The following is a 20,874-nucleotide window of genomic DNA, read 5'->3' on the forward strand; positions in this document are numbered from 1 at the left end:
CACAGGTATTGAATAACACATATTTGTCCTGTTTCATAATACTTTTGCTAAAAATCTAACCTGAAAGACTTGACATTTTTACAAAAAAATCATCGTTGTCCTAATAACCGATATTGTTATAAATATAGTAAACACACACACAATTTAGTATAGGATAATATTACTTCCTTAGTAAATCATAATAGTCCATTTGTTCGAGATGTAATTATACTTACTGGTAAGATGTAACGTAATCATATAAATAAGTATTGTCATCGATAGGTTATTCAGTGTGTATATAAGTAACCAATGAACGAGTTACATCACAGTTTAATACATTATTTAACTTCTGCGACAAATAAGATGTGGTTTCATAATATAGCATAAGATTTGGATATGTATCCAAAATAATATATTCATCCATTATACATTATAGCCACCACGTACATCACGTAGCCTACATCAAAGTGTGCATCAAAAAATAATTTCTCATATTTAAAAATACCCAGTTGTAAATTTTTATGCATAAATGTTTACAAACATGAAAGTTATAGCAAAAAATAAAATTTTAATTTTGCATTTTAACACCCTGTATCTTTCTTAATATCAATATTTTATTAAAGCAATTTGGTTTAAATCGTAATATTTTAAAGTGTAGAATCTATTGTTTCTTTTTGTACAATTACATAAGGACCACCCTGTATATTTTGTTTTATTATTCTTTATATTTTTAATAGAAATATGACCCAATATAATTTCATATCTTTGAATTAACACGTTAAAATTGGCTACATTCGTATATATGTCAAGTCTAAGAACCACTTGTCATTAATTAACCCAGATAGCTCGAAAAAAAGCACTTTTCAAGAATCACCTTTTTGAGACCTTATATACTGTACCGCATTTCTCAAGAAGGGGATGCATATGCAATTATCTACAAAAAACTTGAGACGACAGCTTTAAAAATTAAGAATAATTTAATTTATTATTGTGAACTCGACGTTCAAAATATTCCTAGACCATCGCCTTGCATTATTTCTATGTAATCGGAATTTGTCTCTACAGAAAGGGCATAATCAAGAAAGAATTTGTGATGCAAGCATCTATCGTTAACTCTTTAAATACTTTATTTTTTCTCCTTAGCTGCCTTTTGACCATCGTTTGCGACGCTACGCCGAGACTTCGACGTTTAGCAGACAGTAAGTGCAGCTTTTTTCAATTAATAATATTTTATGAGTTATGCCAATCAATTTTTTTCCCATGGACAAATATATACCTCATTTTATTGTTTAAGATGTAATTTATTAACCAGATATTTCTACATTTTCATAATAAATATTTGTAACTCCTTGGAGTTATAAAATAAATATTTCACCACAATCATGATTTGCCCTATGAGGAAAAATTCCGGTTTATTATAACATGAATTAGTTAAGAACCTTTAGCTCTTATTTAAGGAATTCCTCTGACTAATGCAAATTATCAGATTGCTTACTCCATTTTTGGGAAAAAGTATCAGAATAAATGAATTATAACGGCATTTTCACTGCTCCAATAATGAACAATTCCACTTCTTCTAATTAGCGATGACTTGAATTCAAGAAATTCTGTAGTCACTTCTGAATAAACAATAAGTATTGAAAGAAATGTAAATGTATAAGATCATCAGAGTGCAAATACATGGAGTCAAATAATCGCAACAGTTTTTGGTTATGGACAATTAAAAGACCTGATTTATAAAGAAGATGGAGACCAGTACCATATATCGGATATTTTTCAATGTCACTTTTAAAGTAGACTAAGACAAAAGGACGTAACAGATCTTTTTATGTATAGCATTGTTATTTTAATCGTATTATTCCTTGTGGATGCTGTAGGATCCCGTTCTAAGTTGTTCTGTTCCATTCAGTTGATTCTTGAAAATTCCTTATTTATAAACAGAACAGAACAACTTAGGAAGGATATGATTATGAGAAAAACTAAAAAGGATAGGGAATAAATACAACATTTCAACAAAATTTAAATCAACAAACATATTGAGATCTACTTTAACTAAAACTAAACCTAACAATGAACAAAAATGAACAAAAAAATGTAATCATAAAGTACCTTGTGAATGCGATCATTTTTATTTAGATGAAATATCAAGAACAATAAATGTTAAACAAAAATGAACAAAAAAATGTAATCATAAAAAACCTTGTGAATGCGATCATTTTTATTTAGGTGAAATATCAAGAAAATTAAAAGTTGGAATAAGTAAACATAAATATTATATTAAAAATAGAGAATTTGATAGATCTCAAATATGTAAATACGCAGGGAAACATGAACATACGGTTCAAAGAAACAATTTAAGTATAGTCCTATATAAAGGATATCTTTTTCAAAGGTATCCAGCTTACGACCAAAAGCAGACACGCTTTGTATCAGATCGCATACTAATTTTCCATTGACCTACTTGACCTTTACTTAACCATCGAGCATTATTGTGTTTTAGTAAGTCAGAATATGCTGAATCACATACAGAAAGAAACTCCTTGAAATGTCGGTGCTGAAGAACAAGGAGTTTCTTTCTGTATGTGATTCAGCATATTCTGACTTACTAAAACACAATAATGGTTAAGTAAAGGTGAAGTAATTGAACATTTCTGGCTAATAAAAGAAAATGTGATCTTCTTCTTATAAAATATAGAAGCAGGAAGCCAGGGCACATTTTGAGTATATAACAAACAGGCGCAACATGCTGGTTGTGGCTTTTCTAAAAGATATTTTAAAATATTTGAATGAGCTTAACACAGAGTTATAAGGAAATGGAAAATTAGTATGCGATCTGATACAAAGCGTGTCTGCTTTTGGTCGTAAGCTGGATATCTTTAAAAAAGATATTCTTCAAGTGCCATCTCCGTGGCGGAGGTCGGCAATCATCATAGCTATTCGGACTTTTGAGACGGTTGCTCTGAAAAGTTCATTTGATGTACATCCGTACCACTCTCTCAGGTTCCGCAGCCATGACATTCTACGCGTCCCTATGCTTATCTTTCCTTGGATCTTTCCCTTCATAATCAGTTGAAGCAAGGTGTATTTCTCTCCACGTGTAATATGTCCGAGATATTCTAATTTTCTTGTTTTTATTGAATTTAAAATTTCCATTTCTTTGTTCATCCTTCCCAGAACCTCTTTGTTTGTGACGTGTTCTATCCATGATATTTTCAGAATTCTTCTGTACACCCACAGCTCAAATGATTCCCGTTTTTTCATTGATGTCGCATATAAGGTTCAAGATTCCATTCCATAAAATAAAGTCGAAAAAACATAGCACCTCGCCAACCTAACTCTTAGTTCCAGTTTTAAATCCCTGGTACATAGAACTCTTCTCATTTTGTTGAAATTTGCTCTAGCCTTTTCTATTCTTAAAGATATAGCACAACAAGAATTCATTCATTTTCCAACTATTCTTGAATACAATAAAAATAAAGATATCTATTGATTTTGTCTATTTTAATATGGCTTTTCTTTCTGTTTCTGGTTAAGATTCATTGATTTTCATATTTCTAAACACATAATACTAAAGAAAAATATAATGTTTCAAAAACTATAAAGTTAGCTGTAAAAAAGTATATTTTTTTTCCATTTAATATTATTTTAAATTTAATTTAAAAGTAATTTTACTACACAGGTGTGAAACTTACAACAGAGATAATTGTTACTGAAAAAAGAACAATATTTACCTGTCTTTAACTTCGAATGGATCGTAGTTGTTCGGTAATTTCAACAGCATTTCTTTTGCCATTCTTTGCACAACTGATTCACGGGACTCGCCACCAGTTCCTCCTGATTCTTTCGGTTGTATCGCTAACATATAGTCAAACATTGCTATTGTCGTATTGGTTTGGTATCTAAAATAGACATAACAAAATTGTAATACAATGCAACGTAGTAATTATTAAGGGAACTACATAATATTGGTAGTAGTTTTTTCCTTCCTTTTTTAAGATATCAAATTTCGTTTACAAGTTAATATAATAAGTAATTTTAGCCAACAACTCTAACCCAAACAACAATTCGAAATATAAGTGCAAAAGAACACAATTTAAAAATTGTATTTGTCAAAGCAGCTAAATTTTTCTAATTCTTCACATTAAAATCATCCTATATGTCTCACTGATGTACAAGAAAGAATTGTAACTTTTAAAACTAAAGACGCGTTTTATACGCGCCAACAGCAGACAAAGACGACGAGATTGTGGAAGAATTTTACCAACAACTGGAGATCCTGATGAGAATGACCAAGAAAAGCGAAGTGACATTAATAATGGGCGACTTCAATGCAAAGGTCGGCAGAGGTAAGGTGTCAAACGTTGTGGGCGGTCACGGATTAGGAACTAGAAACGAGAGAGGGGAACGTCTTATACGCTTCTGTCAGGAACAAAAACTATTGATAACTAATACTTTTTTTAAACTGCCCCCTCGCAGACTTTACACCTGGAAGTCGCCAGCAGACTCGAAAGAAACAAATGTAAGAAACCAGATCGACTTCATTGCCATACCAGAAAGATTCAGAAACTCAATCACATCAGTGAAAACCTATCCCGGGGCTGACGCTCAATCGGATCACAACCCAGTGGTGGGTAAACTGGGAATCAAACTAAAACGTATAGAAGGGAAGCCTAACAAAACCAAGATAAACATTAGGAAATTAAAGGATCCCAACATTAAACAACAAGTACAGGAATCCTTAAGAAGAAACATTGGAAACTTGAGTGAACCCGCACAAGACGCAGTTGCTAAATGGGAAGAAATAAAAAGAGCTGTTGAAATGACAAACAAGACACTTCTGTTACAGGAGCACGTAAAGAAGAAAGAATGGATGACGGATGAAATCCTTAATATGATGGAAGAAAGAAGACAACACAAATGCAAAAATCAAGTGAAGTATCTAGAAACAAGTCACAATATAAAACAAAGATAAAGGAAGCAAAGGAGCGCTGGCTGAAGGAGAAATGCGATGAAATCGAAGAGTGCGACAGAAGATACGACTACCACAACATACACAAAAAGATCAAAGAATTAACAACTAAAAAGAAAACCAATAATCCCCACCCGACACTAATAGACGCAGACGGTAACCTTATATCAGACGACTTGAAGCTCATTGACACATGGAAAGATTACGTATAACGACTTTTTAACGATAAACGCAGAGCGACAGTGGACCAAGATGACGACATGACTGGACCCGAAATACTAAGGTCTGAAGTGGAAAAAGCCATTTCATCGCTAAAAAACGACAAAACACCAGGTCCCGACAACATAGAGGGCGAGATCATAAAACTCCTATGCGAAACGGATAACCACTTCCTCGATTTTCTGACAGGCCTTTTTAACACCTTTTACGACAAAGGGGAGATTCCGGAGGAATGGCTTCGATTGACCTTTGTAGCCATACCTAAAACACCAAGTGCAAAACACTGTGATCAACACCGCTTAATAAGCTTGATAAATCACATTACCAAAGTTTTCACCAAAATCATACACAATAGAATATATAACAAATGCGAAGCAAATATATCGGAGTCACAGTTCGGATTCCGAAGCGCATTGGGTACAAGAGAGGCGATCTTCAGTCTGCAAGTTTTAATTCAAAGATGCAGAGATATGCACAAGGACGTCCACTTGTGCTTCATCGACTTCTCCAAGGCGTTTGACAAGGTCAAACATGATAAACTCATGGAAATGCTCAGGAAGATGCATATTGATGGCAAGGATCTGCGCATAATAACCAGTCTCTATTGAAACCAAAGTGCTGAGATAAAGATGGGCAACTTACACAGTGTGAAGATAGATATTAAAAAGGGTGTACGACAGGGATGCGTCCTCTCGCCGCTCCTGTTCAATATATACTCTGAACAAATCTTCAGAGAAGCACTGGGAGAAGTTTCGGAGGGTATCAAAGTAAACGGAGAGGTAATCAATAATATTAGATATGCTGACGACACAGTTATTATCGCAAATGACTGCAACGAGCTTCAAAGACTCATGCAAAGCATACACACAGCAAGTCAAGAATATGGTTTAGAACTCAATACAACCAAAACTAAATGCATGCTCATCAGCAGAACACAACAACCTCCGATGCAATTGACATTAAACAACCGAAAAATAGAACAAGTGGAGACATACACATACCTTGGAACCACAGTTAACACAAAATGGGACCAGTCAACAGAAATAAGATCACGAATTGAAAAAGCGCGAAACGCGTTCAACAATATGAAAAAGTGGTTCACAAGCAAAATCTCAATGGAACTAAAATTAAAACTGGTCCAGTGTTATGTCTTCCCGGTCTTGTTCTATGGAGCAGAGGCATGGACCACAACGGAAGCCACCCTAAAGAAACTAGAATTCTTTGAGCTGTGGATATATCGCCGAATTCTTCGGATATCCTGGACAGACCACATCACTAACGTGGAAGTAATGCAGAGAATAGGCAAAAGCAAAGAAATAATCTTCACCGTAAAGAAACGGAAGCTTGAGTACTTCGGACATGTCATGAGGCATACTAAGTACCGGCTGCTACAGTTAATAGTCCAAGGAAGAATCGACAGTAGGAGGGGACCGGAAAGAAGACGACACTCATGGATGCATAACCTGCGACAATGGTTCGGACTAACATCGACCGAACTGTTTAGAGGTGCCGTAAACAAAGTCAAAATAGCCTTGTTAATAGCCAACGTCCGAAACGGATAGGGCAAAGGAAGAAAACTAAAGAAATTATTGTGGTTTTAAATGGTTTGAATAAAAATAAATCTGTAATTGCCAAAAATGGCGATCATGGTACTTAATTTATAAAAAATGAACAAAAAATACTCACGTAATATCTGCATTAGAATGCAGTCCGTACGCCTGCGGTGGATCCGTGGGGGCAAATCCATCTATATGAGCAACATAGTCTGTCACTGCTTTGTATTTGACGATTTTGTATCCTTTGTAGAACATAAAGTCTTCTACAAATATTAACTCGCTAAACCATACTTTACAGAATGTGTTTAAGAGACGTTTGTCGAAATCGTCTGTCACTCTGCCTCCATAGTGGACTTCACCCAACATGTACCTGAAAGGTTAAAAACCAAAAATTATAGAGTTATGTTTTAATACACAAATAAATTAACACAATAAATAGTAAAAATAATATAAAAATAAATAATTTCAAGCAATAATTTTAGAATACTTAATTTCTTTAATCATCTGCAGTTAGTACTATTATGTAGTAGTCAAAATCGAATTATCTTTGAAGTAATGTGCAAATATTCTTCTTCTTAGAGTGACATATCCCTACGGAACGTCGGCGACTACCATGCTTATAATATTTTTATACTGATCTCAGTCTTGCGCTACGTGTAGCAATTGGTCCGCTGTCAAACCTGTCCCCTGCCGCAAATTCCTCAACCAAGAGAGTTTCTTCCGTCCTATCCATTTCTTTCCTTCAATTTTACCGTTGAGAATTAGCCGAAGGAACTCATATCTTGGTCCTCTGATTATATGTCCAAGATATTCTAGTTTACGCCTCTTAATAATATTTAATAGAGTTCGTTGATGTCCCATTCTTCGAAGAACTTCTTCGGTTCTGGTTCTGCTAGTCCATGGAATTTTTAGTATCCTTCGATACAACCACATCTCAAACGCCTCGATTTTATTCATGATATCGGCTTTTAAAGTCCAAGTTTCATATCCATACAAAAGTACAGACCACACGTAACATCTTGTAAACTTTTCACGGATTTCCAAATTTAATGAGTTATTGGATAATAGAGGCTTGAATTTTTAAAATGAGTTTCTTGCCTGTTCAATTCTACATCGAATTTCGAAGGATGGATCCAGATTTTGGGTAATCCAACATCCAAGGTATTTGAATCTCTGAACTCTCTGCAGCGGTTGTTGGTTTAATATCAGTTGGGTTGCGCCTATATCCACTTTACTGGTCACCATGTATTTAGTTTTATCGATATTTATCGACAGTCCCCAATTTGTGCATTCCATGTCAACTCTATTGATTAGCTCCTGCAGATCGTCGATGTTTTCAGCTAGAATCACAGTATCGTCGGCGTACCGTATATTGTTAATTATTTCTCCTCCTATGATAATTCCTTTTTTGATCTTTTAAAGCTTCCCTAAATAGATTCTCAGAATACACGTTAAAGAGGGTGGGAGACAGTACATAGCCCTGTCTTACGCCTCGTTCAATACTGATTGGCTTTGATTCTCTGTTGTTGGTATCAATAATGGATGTTTGGTTCCAGTAAAGTTTGGCAATAAGTTTGATGTCTTTCTCATCTAGTTGGATGCTCTGCAAGGCGGTAATTAGTCTGGTATGCTGAACGCAATCAAATGCCTTTTCAAAATCAATGAAGCACATATATACAGGTTTTCTTACCTCCCAACATCGTTGAAGGAGTGTTTGCATAGAAAATAGTGCTTCTCTAGTTCCAAGGCACCTCCGGAACCTGTGCAAATATATTAAATATAAATTGAATATAAAGGGGAAGATACACGGATTGTGGTTTGTCGAGTCTGTTAAGTCTCGTGTTATCTAGACCTGCCCCGTATTGGTCAATTCCAGAGTCTAGAAAACTACTCGATACGCACATTAGGAATGATGTATTGATTGAAAGTCCAATGCATCAGGGACAGTATGTGTATCGAGAAGGACTGTCTAATCAAACGGTACTTAACCATCTTGTACAGAGGTTGAAGTGCATTTCTTGATATAGATGAAAAATTCGACAGAATTTCTACTAAGCAATTACCTCGATTTGGTTGAAACATATAGACAAAACAAGCTGAAGGTGAATAGATTACACGCTGAGGAGACAGGAGACAGGAGACAGACACGATCTGTTATGCCCCAGGACAGTCTTATCTTCTCTTTGTGGTATCTAATCATGAGTGGATTGGTAGCTGGACTTAGAAACTACCGACATCATGTCCTAGACTATGAGGACCTGGTCATCCATGGCAAATTTAATGACAAGTCAGACACAACAGGCTCTGATTATGGTTACAGAATAAACTTTAAATGTAGTGTTGCCAGAAGTGACCAATCACGACGCAGATTATCACTCTGGCCGGCCAATCACAAACAGTTTTTATAACTGCACATCTTCCGATCGGGATCTAGTCGTCTTACACTACTAGCCCTCCCGCTAGACCTTGTTGACCGAGTGCCATGTGAAGATTCAACGTTTATTATTATTACTCAAGAGTGAACCTTTGTGAAGACTTCGTTTTAAAAAAGAGTGCACAATGAATACGAACGAAGTCTATTTGCCTACGAAGTATTCACAACAAGGTGTAGGAACCGGAGTAGCGGCTGTTGGTCATTCTTTCGTTTAGGTGAAGGAAAGTTTAATTGTTACCTCAAGAAAAAAACTGTCGACTCGGAGTGAAGATTTCCTGCCTTAGCGAGCCTCGATCTTTGAGATAGGAAAGACAGTTTGCCTTATACCTATTCCACTGGACCACCGACGGTTAGGAGTGAATAAAAGGCCCAAGTTAACTTAGAATCGCTTCTCACTCGGTGGTCGAGCCGAAGTCGCGCTTCGCTGTTAGAAACCTTAGAAATAATATTGTCTTTACATGCCATAAGATTGTTACCACGGGAGATAACGTGCGAGGCGTAGCACCAACGTCAGAGTCGCTACTCAGACGGTGTTCTTACACACCTTGTGGGGTGTGTTCTTAACCACACGTCAAAACGTAAAGGGCTCTCATCTCTGTGAAATCTAGGGCGTACAGCGCAATTAAAATACTAATATTCAATCAAAGACGACTACCTACATGGTATATTGATGATTATGTAATATAGGTAAAAAAAACATAGTAATTGTTTTGTAATTTGACCAGTATCGAAATAAGTACGTTGAATAATATTAAGTGAAGAAGTTTGGCTATAATAATGTACTGATTAATTATTTCTGTCATCAATGTTAGATACAGTAGCCCAAATGCATGTTATTTACCTTAAGGTCTGCCAATTAATTCCTCTTTTTGGATCAAGATCATCCAAGTGATTTTGTACAAATAATACACTAGACAGCCAGTCAGCTGAATTAAATTCATACGGAATATTCCAACCCAAGGGTCCAAACTTTCGTCTCTCTTGAACCACGGTATGCAGGAATGAAATAGCATAAACTAACGGTATATACTGCCATGCATCGGAATAGTCCAATAAATCTTGGTTCATTGAAGTATAGGTTCTCATTAATCCAGCTCGAATACCGGAAGGTGGTTCATTGGTGAATTTTATGCAAATCTGAAGCAAACTGATCGGGAAACTTTCGTGGACTTCGGTGGTGATCCATAGTCGGAAATCTTGATGTACGCTTCCAATACCTTTTTCAAGTTCAAGAAATTGTACGAGTACTTCATTCATGTAGTCTAGTGATAAATGGCAATTCTGAAGTAACGCCCAAAAACCTGTAATCATAAAATATATAATCGTAAATATATACATATATTGTTCTTCTCTGCTAGCAGAGACGACCAAGTACCAAAAATAATAACAAGGAAAAAGGGCATTGTCAACCATGGATCAGAACTACTAACGGGATCACATTAGACAAGGTAAAACTAGCCCTAAGAAAAGCTAAGAATAACAAATCTCCAGGCGAAGATTGTGTAGTTATTGATGCAATCAAAATCGGAGACACACTGACGATCTCAAGAAAATATCATGAAATTGGATGAAAGGTGCTCAAGATAGAACACAGTGGACAAAAATGATGGAGGCCTATGTTCAGCAGTGAACGCAAAGGGCTGGGTGATGGTGATAATGATGATATATATTGTTAAGCAACGAGAAATCAGTAGACTTTTCTTCGACGGCGAAATAGGTGAACTGCAAATTTAACTCCTAAAGATGCCCTATGGTCATTTTTTATAATTTACTTAACATTGCAGGCATAAACTCACGTCATCCATAAATCTAATGCAAATGAAAACGACCTAATTTCGGAACAAAGATTGTTTCTGAAATCAATTGGCTTAGCCTTGACAAGAAAGAACATCCCTCATTTACAAAATGATATCAGAAATATCGCCTAAAAATCAAGTGGAGTACGTGCAGATCCATCGCCAAATACACGAGGTCGTTTCGATTATTGTCCAAATCGTAAACTCCGATATTTTTGTATCAAATGCCTAAACGGCTATGCTAACAGCATGTTAAGCCGATTTGTGAAGACCGTATTGAAAATTGAAATTAGTATTAGATTTTGTTTATCAAATGTAAGAGAAGTACATTTTTGTTAACTTTTTTTTGCATTTTCTTAAAGATTTTGTTTATTTTATCATTGTGTTTAAAATGGTTAAAATGTATTAAAAATGAAATAAAAACAGATTGTAGATATATCAAATGTATTGTATAATACATAGGCCCATCTGTTAGGCCCAAATAAATCTGGGCCTCACAGACCCCACCCGACTGTTCATGTAATTTGCATAACCTCCTGAGACCTGATGTCCAATTAAATGGACATTTACGTTTTATATATTTTTTTTGGAAAGAACTAAATTTACAGCGCCGAGTCCCACGGTCCATCGTAGTGTATATACAAGTGACCCTGACAACAGCGTGCCGTATTACTGTGACCACATTATAACTTAGTTAACCTGTTAATCTCAAGTGACAAAAATGGCGGGCAGTTATATAATAAATGTTGCTTAGTCTAATAACTTAGGATATTATAAATGCATTCATGCGATGTAGTTGTCTTATCAAACCATTTTTAAATTGTTTTTTATCTAAAACGGGGATGTCCTTTTTTATGGACGTCAGGTCCTTAGGCATACATAAAATATTATATTAGACTTTTTTGTTTCAGCTGTGTTTGGTAATAAAAAATATTTAAGACCCGAAGTTGACATTGAAAGACTTCTTGAATGCCTGGAAAATTCAGATATAGACGTTTCAGATTCTGAAACACAGACAGATGATGAACAAGATACAGAAATGCCACCCGAAGATGAATTAGATAACGTGCCACTCAGTGAACGAAAAAAAAAGGAGAACCGAAATACATGGAAAAAAATGGGTGTTTTTGTCCCTCAGCATATAGACTTTACTGGAATTGTCGATACAGTCTACGAGAGGCAAAATTGGAAAGTTGAAAACTATGTCGGTATGTATTTTGATGATTCAGATTTTGAGAATATTTGTAATTGTACAAATATTAAATTTTTGCAAGAAAAAGGAAAACCTTTGAACGTTACTCTAACGGAGGTGAAAAAATTTTTTGGAATTTATATTCTAATGTCCTGTCTGAATTATCCACAAATTAGAATGTTTTGGGCTAAGACAACAAAAGTCAACAGCATTGCACAAGCCATGACTCGTGATAGATATTTTCAAATCAGAACAACTTAAAAGTAGTTATTGACGCTGATGTGCCTCAAGATCAAAGAAATGCTGACAAATTATTTAAGATCCGGCCTTTAGTTGACAGAATACGAAGAGGTTGCTTGACACTTCCAAGATACAATGAGGTTGCTGTGGACGAACAAATGATACCTTTTACGGGCGTGTGTAACATGAAACAATTTGTTCGAGGTAAACCTAACCCAGAAGGATTAAAAAATTTTGTCTGTGCCACTCCCAAAGGATTAATATTAGACTTCGATATTTATCAAGGGAAAAATACATTTCTGCAGAATGATGATGATGTTAAGAAGTTAGGTGTTGGTCCATCCGCAGTTATTAAGTTATCTACAACGTTATTAGAAGGAACACATGTGTTCATCGATAGATATTTCACCACCTTACCTTTACTTGAGTACATGTTAAACAAAAATATTTTTTTAACTGGTACAATAATGAGATCCAGAATACCCAAAGCAGTTCATGTAACATCGGATAAGGTGATGACTCGATTGGGTCGTGGTTCATCTGACCAGGATGTAAGAGCTGATGGAAAAATTAACATAGTCCAATGGTATGATATAAAATCAGTTATGCTAGCGTCAACTGCATTGCAAATAGAACCTTCAGATGAATGTAAGCGGTGGTCAAAAAAAGACTCCCGATATATTGAGGTACCTAGACCAAACATTGTTAAAAAGTATGATGAATGCATGGGGGGAATAGATTTAATTGACAGGATGATAAGTTATTATAGAATGGGAGCTAGAAGTACAAAATGGACAGTCAAAACCATTTTTCACTTATTTGATCTTGCGATTGCCAATTCTTGGATTCTATACAGAGATGACCATAAACAAATAGCTGTTTCCGAGTTGCTCCTTAAAGACAACATTTCTGAAAATTCTGATTTTGGGAACACTTCAACATTAGTAACTAGAAACAGTTCCAATCCTAGACCATCACTTCAAACTTCTACTAAAAGAAAGATACAACACATTCCTGCAATGGCATCCGAGTTAAAAAATTCTGTTAGATGCAAGCTTCCAGGCTGCAAGGGTAAAACAAAAGTTTATTGTGAATCATGTGACATATTTTTATGTTTAACGGGAATAACAATTGCTTTAAGCAGTTTCATTTATAATAATTTTGTATTGATGCGATCCTGATGTCCTTTTGAATGGACATAATTTTTTTCATATTTAACAACAAAATAAAAATTTAGAAAATTTACATGTGTTTTTATAATCAACATCATACGAATTTTACTATTTAATCAAAAAAAAAAAACAAAAAGAATCAGCTCAGGTCTCAGGAGGATATACCTGATTACTTAAGGGTTAAGATTCATTGTAACGCCGAGACAGAACAAATATACCATATTGGCACGTACGTAATATAATCCAGAACATAATTATATCACAGACGATAAAAACAAAGTATTAAAAAAATGTCCACTTCAGATCATCTCGTAAAATATGTATGTTTATAATAAGTATTGAGTTTCGTTTTTTTTTGTCTTTATTCGTTTATTTTTATAGTATTGAGTATTTCGGCAGTGTCAATAATGTTTTGTATTTATTAAACAAAATGGTTCCACCCAAACAATGTTTGGTTACATTTGATAAAAAATAATCTCGCTACAATTTTTGCTTCAAAGTTTTAAAAACAAGAAATACTTTTAATTTTAAAGGGATTTTATATATAAATGCATCTTTATATTTAAATTTTGAAGAAACCTTATCCTTTTATTTATTATTTTTATGTTATTTATTTACACAAGAATTTGGCGATACATTTTTTCCGATTTATTATATCGATATATAGTTTTTTTCCCATCACTAGAAAAGATGCGGCTGAACAAACACGATATAGTTATATTTCATATTAGTAAACATCTGTTGGAACCACATAAATATGATGGTTTAGAACAGAAAGAGAAGGAATTCATCGGGATGCATTTTTTCTCCCTTACTGTTATATGCCGAACATATTATAATGGAATCATCGTTGGGAAAAATTCCGGATAATAAACAAGATCCTTATAAAATCAAAAGAACAGAAATTACTTAACCAAGGTGGCTATGTATAGATCTTTTATCAGTCAGATATATTTCAATCTCATACCTTCCGCTTGAGCCAGGGTCATCAATTTCCTTGCATGAACTTCCTGTCCCTGTCCCATGGAAATCGATTTGACTTTCAATTCCAGCCTCTTGGCGAGTTGTTCTATATATGGAGTAGGATCGGAACCAATACTTAGGAAACATATTATCGGCGTAAGTGGTCTTGATTCGTAGTATAAGGTCTCCATATTCAGGATGACCGGTTCGGCAAATTTCTGGCCAAGAGAACTGGAAATGTATTTTCGGCTTTGGGTGACTGTTCTGTCAGGACACCAGGCTCTAAAAGCAAATAAAATATTTTGGAGTCTTAGTGGTTATATATCGGAAATATTATTATACAAAATTTTAAAAAATTAGTAAATATGCATTTTACTCAGACAACTCATTAAAGTTAAAACATATTACATTATAACAACAAACATACAACATTATAACAAAGTTAATAGTCTGTAAGTAAAATGTCGAATTAACGGTATTTTGTGAAGCTGGTTAATAAATAATATTAGGCTTACCTTATCATTAACAATTTTCTAAAGGTATCAAGACTATTGTAACCATCCGGTATAACAGATTCTTCTGGAGCGTCTTTATCAAACCATATTTTCCATTGTCTGTCATTCCCCGTTACCTTAAAAAATTATATTTATTATAAATGGATTATATAAAAACTGAATTTGATTTGATAATGATCAAGCTATCATAACAGACATAATGTATTGAGACAATCTCCAACTATAGAGAAAGTATGCTACTAAACATTGTAACCTCGGAAACCTTTTTTGGATGGTGCTAGAAAGGTCACCAATGGAGACACTGCGGACGGCAGCCAGATGGTTGGTGGAGAGCGAGTCGTGGGTTTGAAACTAGCTTTTGGAACCAGGAATGGGTCCAACGGACGAAATAAGTAAAGATACGATAGGAGATATTAGAAAAAGATACAGAAATAAACAAAAAGATAGATGGGTAAAATTACCAAAGATAAGATAAGATAGGGAAGAGGGCGCCACTTAATTTTTTGGGGTTTAAGGAGAAAATTAAGAAACCTTAGAAAAGAAAAGAGATAAGGAAAGATATTTAGGTTCAGAGATCAAACCCAAGAAAAGATATCAACTGTTAATTATTAAATAAATTTGGTTAACACTCTACATAACAAAAAATAAATATATAAGGTATTACACTTACTTACCTACGAAACTTAATCAGCCTGATCTTTCTACTGGTCAAAGGTATAGTTATATTTAAAGGTAAAAAGCAAATATTCAGAGTTATGGTTATATCAGGGAACTTTGTTAGGAGTCGACAAATAAAATACATACATAAAACAATAACAATATATTCAACAACAAAATTATGACGCTGCTGAATGCAACACAAGTAATAAAAATACACAAACAACTATGAAATGGTGGTAGGTATACATATAAAAATAAGCAGAAATATAATTAGAAAATACCTTTACAAAGATATAAGTATAACACAAGCATGCACAAATAAAGTTTTGGCGTATCTCGAGATATTACAGCAAAAAAATGAATAAAAAATTATAACAAAAACCAAAGATAACAAAAATTAATAAAATCTAAATTTACAAAAATACAAAAAAGTTACTGAAGTAAAAACATAAAAATTTAACCAAACCGCACTTGGTTAAGTCGATTATTTGGTTCGTAACAAAATATTGACTGTTCTTTAAATTTAATGCAAAACTCAGTAGTTACTCTCAACTACATTTGAAGACTTGTATGAACTTTAGGTATGTCCAGATAATGGAAGATGATATGATGTCATACCATGTTACTTGCCCAGATAGGTGGAGATATTAAGATTATGTTAACTTACAGTAATTCCTGACGACTGCTGCATTAATTCACTGAAGTTAATACTGTACTTGTATTAAACACTAAATTTAATTACCCTTAAAGGTGCTTTACAACTATACTTAAACTAATATAGTGTAAGATGAAAAAAAACTCTAATAAACAAGTGTATACACACTTATAAAGAAAATGCACAGAGACGGTAAGGTAGCAGATACGATAATGTGATTTAAGCGTCTTAACTCGACGAATGCCCACCGAGAAGTGACTTGGTTCCTCTAAAATTTTACCAAGCTACCCAAGAAAAGGTGAGGGTATCTTCCACTCAAAAATCATAGGCCAGTTGTATGTATTTCTGAGAAGGTAAGAAGTTCTAATTAACATTGAACATAACGGTACCCTTCTACCTACAAACGTGATGAAATATCAAATCTCCTAGATTAGGTTTTTCCCGAAAAACATTACAACGGGCGTTCGACGACAATTACCGAATTTATGACAAAGAACCCGGAAAAGGATTAACTAAGGATTCGCCAGACCGGCGTCTTTAAATAAATACTTAGGTAGATTCTTCAGTCATATTTCGGTAGTTTCCCAATAAAAATTTCTGATCGTAAACACGACCATCAACGTATCATCCACATGGGTAAAAGGAATTAAAATTAATTTAATATATTAATTAAAAAAATGTTACAACATATACAGAGTGTTTTCTTTTCTCCTGTTTAACCAACTGGCGCTCTTTGCCGAAGAAATCATTGGTGTGGATTTCGGCCAAACCGATCTACTATTGATCAGATACAAGCTGAGTCAACCGTTAGAAAAAATTCACGAATACAACATTGAAATAAATAGTCCATTTATTGATTTCGAACAAACCTTTGCCAATATGAACAGAAAAAAACTATATGAAAACATGTGTACACACATATAAGCATGCTTATATGTGTACCAAAAAACTAGTCAGATTAGTACAGCTTACTTTTACTGATACCAAACCAGTTCTAGTAATACAAAATAAGAAGACTGACAACTTTAAGATCAATAAAGGTGTAAGATAAGGAGACGCCCTCTCCACGCTCTTGTTCAACCTCTTGCAGCATGCAGCAATATAAAGTTGACATCGGAGGGAATCTTATAACAAAGAGCAAACAAATAGCTGCAGACTGCATTAAAGGAGACCTTCGGATATCTTGAGAAAGCGACTTGATAAAACCTGAACTAATATGGCTAAAATTCTAGTCGTTTTGCCTTAATAGTTTTTGCAAAGCTGTATGAACAGTTGTAAACCCCCGAATGAATCAAAAGGAGGACAAGTCATCAAAGGATTTGAACCGCATACGGCAAAATAAGAGTGCAGATGAAAGAGTATTAAGATATTTATGAAAGTACTTTCGATAGTTGCTAAATAAAAAGCACCAGGGGAGAAACCTCCTTCAGAACACCAAAGGAACTCCTTTAACCCTCTCATGCTTAATTTTAAGGAAATTTTTTTTTCTTATAAAAATTATTTTATTGCGAAATATTAAAGATTAACATTAGAAAATAGTATATATATATTAAGTGTAAAAACATGAAATTTGTTTCTTAAAACCTAAAAAATAGTCCGTCCACTCTAGTAGTCACTATGCACTTGCGAATCGCGGAAGCGTCAGTTCATCATCATCATCATTATTAATCAGCCCTGAGTTGTCCATTGTTGAACATAGGCCTCCTCTAGACTTTTCCATCTGCTTCTGTTCTGCGCCTCTGCTATCCAATTGGTCACGATTCTTTTGAGGTCGTCGGTCCATCGCGTTGGGGGTCTTCCTCGGCTTCGCTTGTCAGCCCGTGGTCTCCACTCAAGCAATTTTTTTGTCCAACTGTCGTCTTTCATTCTTGCAACATGTCCTGCCCATCTCCATTTTTGCCTTGTAATATGTTCGATAATGTCTTCCACTCCGGTTCGTCTACGAACTTCCTCGTTTCTTATTCTATTTCTTAAGCTTATTCCAAGCATTGATCTCTCCATCTTTTGTTGAGTCCTTCTCAATTTTTCGGCTGATGTTTTTGTGAGAGTTAAGGTTTCTGCTCCGTATATGAGGACTGGTAGAACGCACTGGTTAAAAGCTTTTCTTTTTAAATGGATCGGTATATTTGTTTTAAATACGTCTCTCATTTTTCCGAATGCAGCCCAACCCAGACTTATTCTTCTGAGTAGCTCGCATGCTTGGTTATCTCGCGTTAACCTTATTTCGTGACCCAAATACACATATTTTTCCACAAGTTCTATGGGCGACTTTTCGATTTCTATTAGCTCATTGGGGACGAGATTGGTCATCATTTTTGGTTTTTCATAGTTTATTTTTAAACCGACTTTCTGGGTTACTTGCTGTAGTTGTTATAGCATAACTCTGGCTTCTTTTAATTTGTCTGTTATGAGAACAATATGATCAGCATATCTGAAATGATTGAATATCTTTCCATCGATGCTAATACCATTTGATTCCCACTCTAGCCGTTTAAATGCGTACTCCATAACTGTTATAAATAGTTTTGGCGTCAGTTACTGGTATGAAAATGTTCAAAGCACGATGGATACAGCGGCTCGTTGCACCTTTTGCAGATGTATTTTGTTTTTCTTTTGTGACATCTTCAGGCAGTTTTGGCCAGTGTCCCCAATTACTTTCTCTAATTTCAGGGTCTGCGTGATGATTCGGTTTTTTCTTCTTCAAAATAGGAGGTGGTGTACCAAACAAAGGTACTCCTGGGTAGTACTTCGAAGGTACGAAGGTCTACCTCGTTTATTTTCTTTCTGCCTTCCCAAATTTATTAATTCTCTGGCAATACTTGCTTTAAATTTAAGCAAATCTTTTTTGGATTTGGATTTTGTGTTTAAAGTTCCCCTACCCTCTTGTTTCATTTGTGTTTTCATAACAGAATTACAGTTTTGTAGTCGATTCAATCGGAGAGTTCCTGTCGCCCATATATCTCTTTTATGCAGTTCCTTGATGAGGGGAAGTGAGCAAAATAAATTATCAAAAAATATTTTATGATTGATTATCTCTAAGTCGTCAGTTAGACGCAAAAATACATCAGTGCACGCTTCAAGTTTACTAATTTGACTTCTATCTTCTGAAGCTTCTTGGTAAACCTCAAAACGATACATATATCCACTAATTCCAACTCTTACCCAAACTTTGGCTCCCCACTTTTTAGGTTTCTTTGGTAATTATTGTTTTATACCTAATTTCCTTTTAATGGAATAATTTGCTCATCAACTGATTGGTATTGCTCTGGATCTGTGACACCTAAGAAGTTTTTCTTACACTTACTGATGGACTTACATGGAAAGACAGGGCGTGATGGTATCATCATCAACCTGTATGCGTCCATTGCTGGATATAGGTCTCCCTCAGCTCTTTCCATGAACAGTACGTTTTGTCCATCGGTTGTCGGATAATCTGGCGACATGTCCTGTCCACTTATTATATCGAACAAATGAGAAATATAGGAAGAAAGAAGAGAGTTTTTACTACAACTAATTCATCAAGCTTAAGACAGACAGAAATTTGTCATATTGACCGCCAACCTTAATCAAGAAGACAGGTAGATAAAGGAGTATGATAAGGAAATAGATGAGAAGAAGAATAATGAAACTAAAGCTTAAATACTGAGTAAATGTTATGAGGAATTGTAACAAAACCACAAGAAGTTAAGAAGAAAATAAAATTTAGGAATAATTGTGAAGCAATTTGACCAATAACGATTTATACAGACTAAATACAACCAAAAATCAACAAAAACTCATTAATATGAAAAAGAAATGGAAATATGACCAAAAATAACTGGAAAATGGCTTACAAAAATGACAATTTTAAAACATGAGGAGAAAAATAACACACGAAGATATCCTAGATAGATTAAGAGAAAAAGAATAGACTTTCAGTACAATAAAAAAAGGAAAAGACGAAGTATCTTAGTCATAAATTTAGATATACTTAAATATAAGCAAATAACTGTTGAAATAATCAAAGCAAACTTAAAATAGAAAGAAATATAATGAATGCTTAAATTATGGGAGAATGTCCACGTACTGTGATCGACAAAAACAAAGTGGCTTGTGTGATTACCAACGTCTGGTATTAAATAGACCGACTAAGAAGAATAAATAATATAAAAAACAATACAAAACAAAGGCAAATACCTGCTGTACAATATATTGAAAATGTCTTAACTTGGACAATGCCACCAAGTTCAACCAAGTTGAATCAGTAATCCATTTAGCTGGTTTCGCTGGACAAGTATTCAGATCCAACGCAGCTCCCCCTTTGATGAAATTTTGGAATTCTTCGTGGGTAATTGTCTCCCTTTCTAGATCTATTCTTAGACACATAAGCAGGACGAACATATATTTGTGTTCTTCGTATAATCCTCTGCTTTTATATTTAAATATTTCATAGGTTAGGTAGTCTATGATGTTAACGATACGTCTAAAAGTTTAAAAATTTCTTAAACTAAATAGAAACATTAAAAATCGTAATACTTTACGTCT

At 34.6% G+C, this 20,874-nt stretch overlaps 1 protein-coding gene across 1 annotated transcript in view; it reads right to left on the reverse strand.

Moving 5' to 3' along the window:
* The window catches only part of kl-3 (dynein heavy chain 8, axonemal kl-3), a 177,806-nt gene that overhangs the window by 16,303 nt on the left and 140,629 nt on the right, over positions 1 to 20,874 (reverse strand). Inside the window, exons 58-63 of the mRNA XM_072539810.1 lie at positions 20,527 to 20,812; positions 15,036 to 15,151; positions 14,525 to 14,802; positions 9,999 to 10,458; positions 6,854 to 7,093; positions 3,711 to 3,878 (exon numbers count right to left, since the gene is read on the reverse strand). Of these exons, the coding sequence (XP_072395911.1) occupies positions 3,711 to 3,878; positions 6,854 to 7,093; positions 9,999 to 10,458; positions 14,525 to 14,802; positions 15,036 to 15,151; positions 20,527 to 20,812 (1,548 nt within the window). The remainder of the gene's footprint in view (positions 1 to 3,710; positions 3,879 to 6,853; positions 7,094 to 9,998; positions 10,459 to 14,524; positions 14,803 to 15,035; positions 15,152 to 20,526; positions 20,813 to 20,874) is intronic.

Source organism: Diabrotica undecimpunctata, chromosome 8 (genome assembly GCF_040954645.1).
Source record: "Diabrotica undecimpunctata isolate CICGRU chromosome 8, icDiaUnde3, whole genome shotgun sequence".
NCBI classification, from domain to species: Eukaryota; Metazoa; Arthropoda; class Insecta; order Coleoptera; family Chrysomelidae; genus Diabrotica; species Diabrotica undecimpunctata.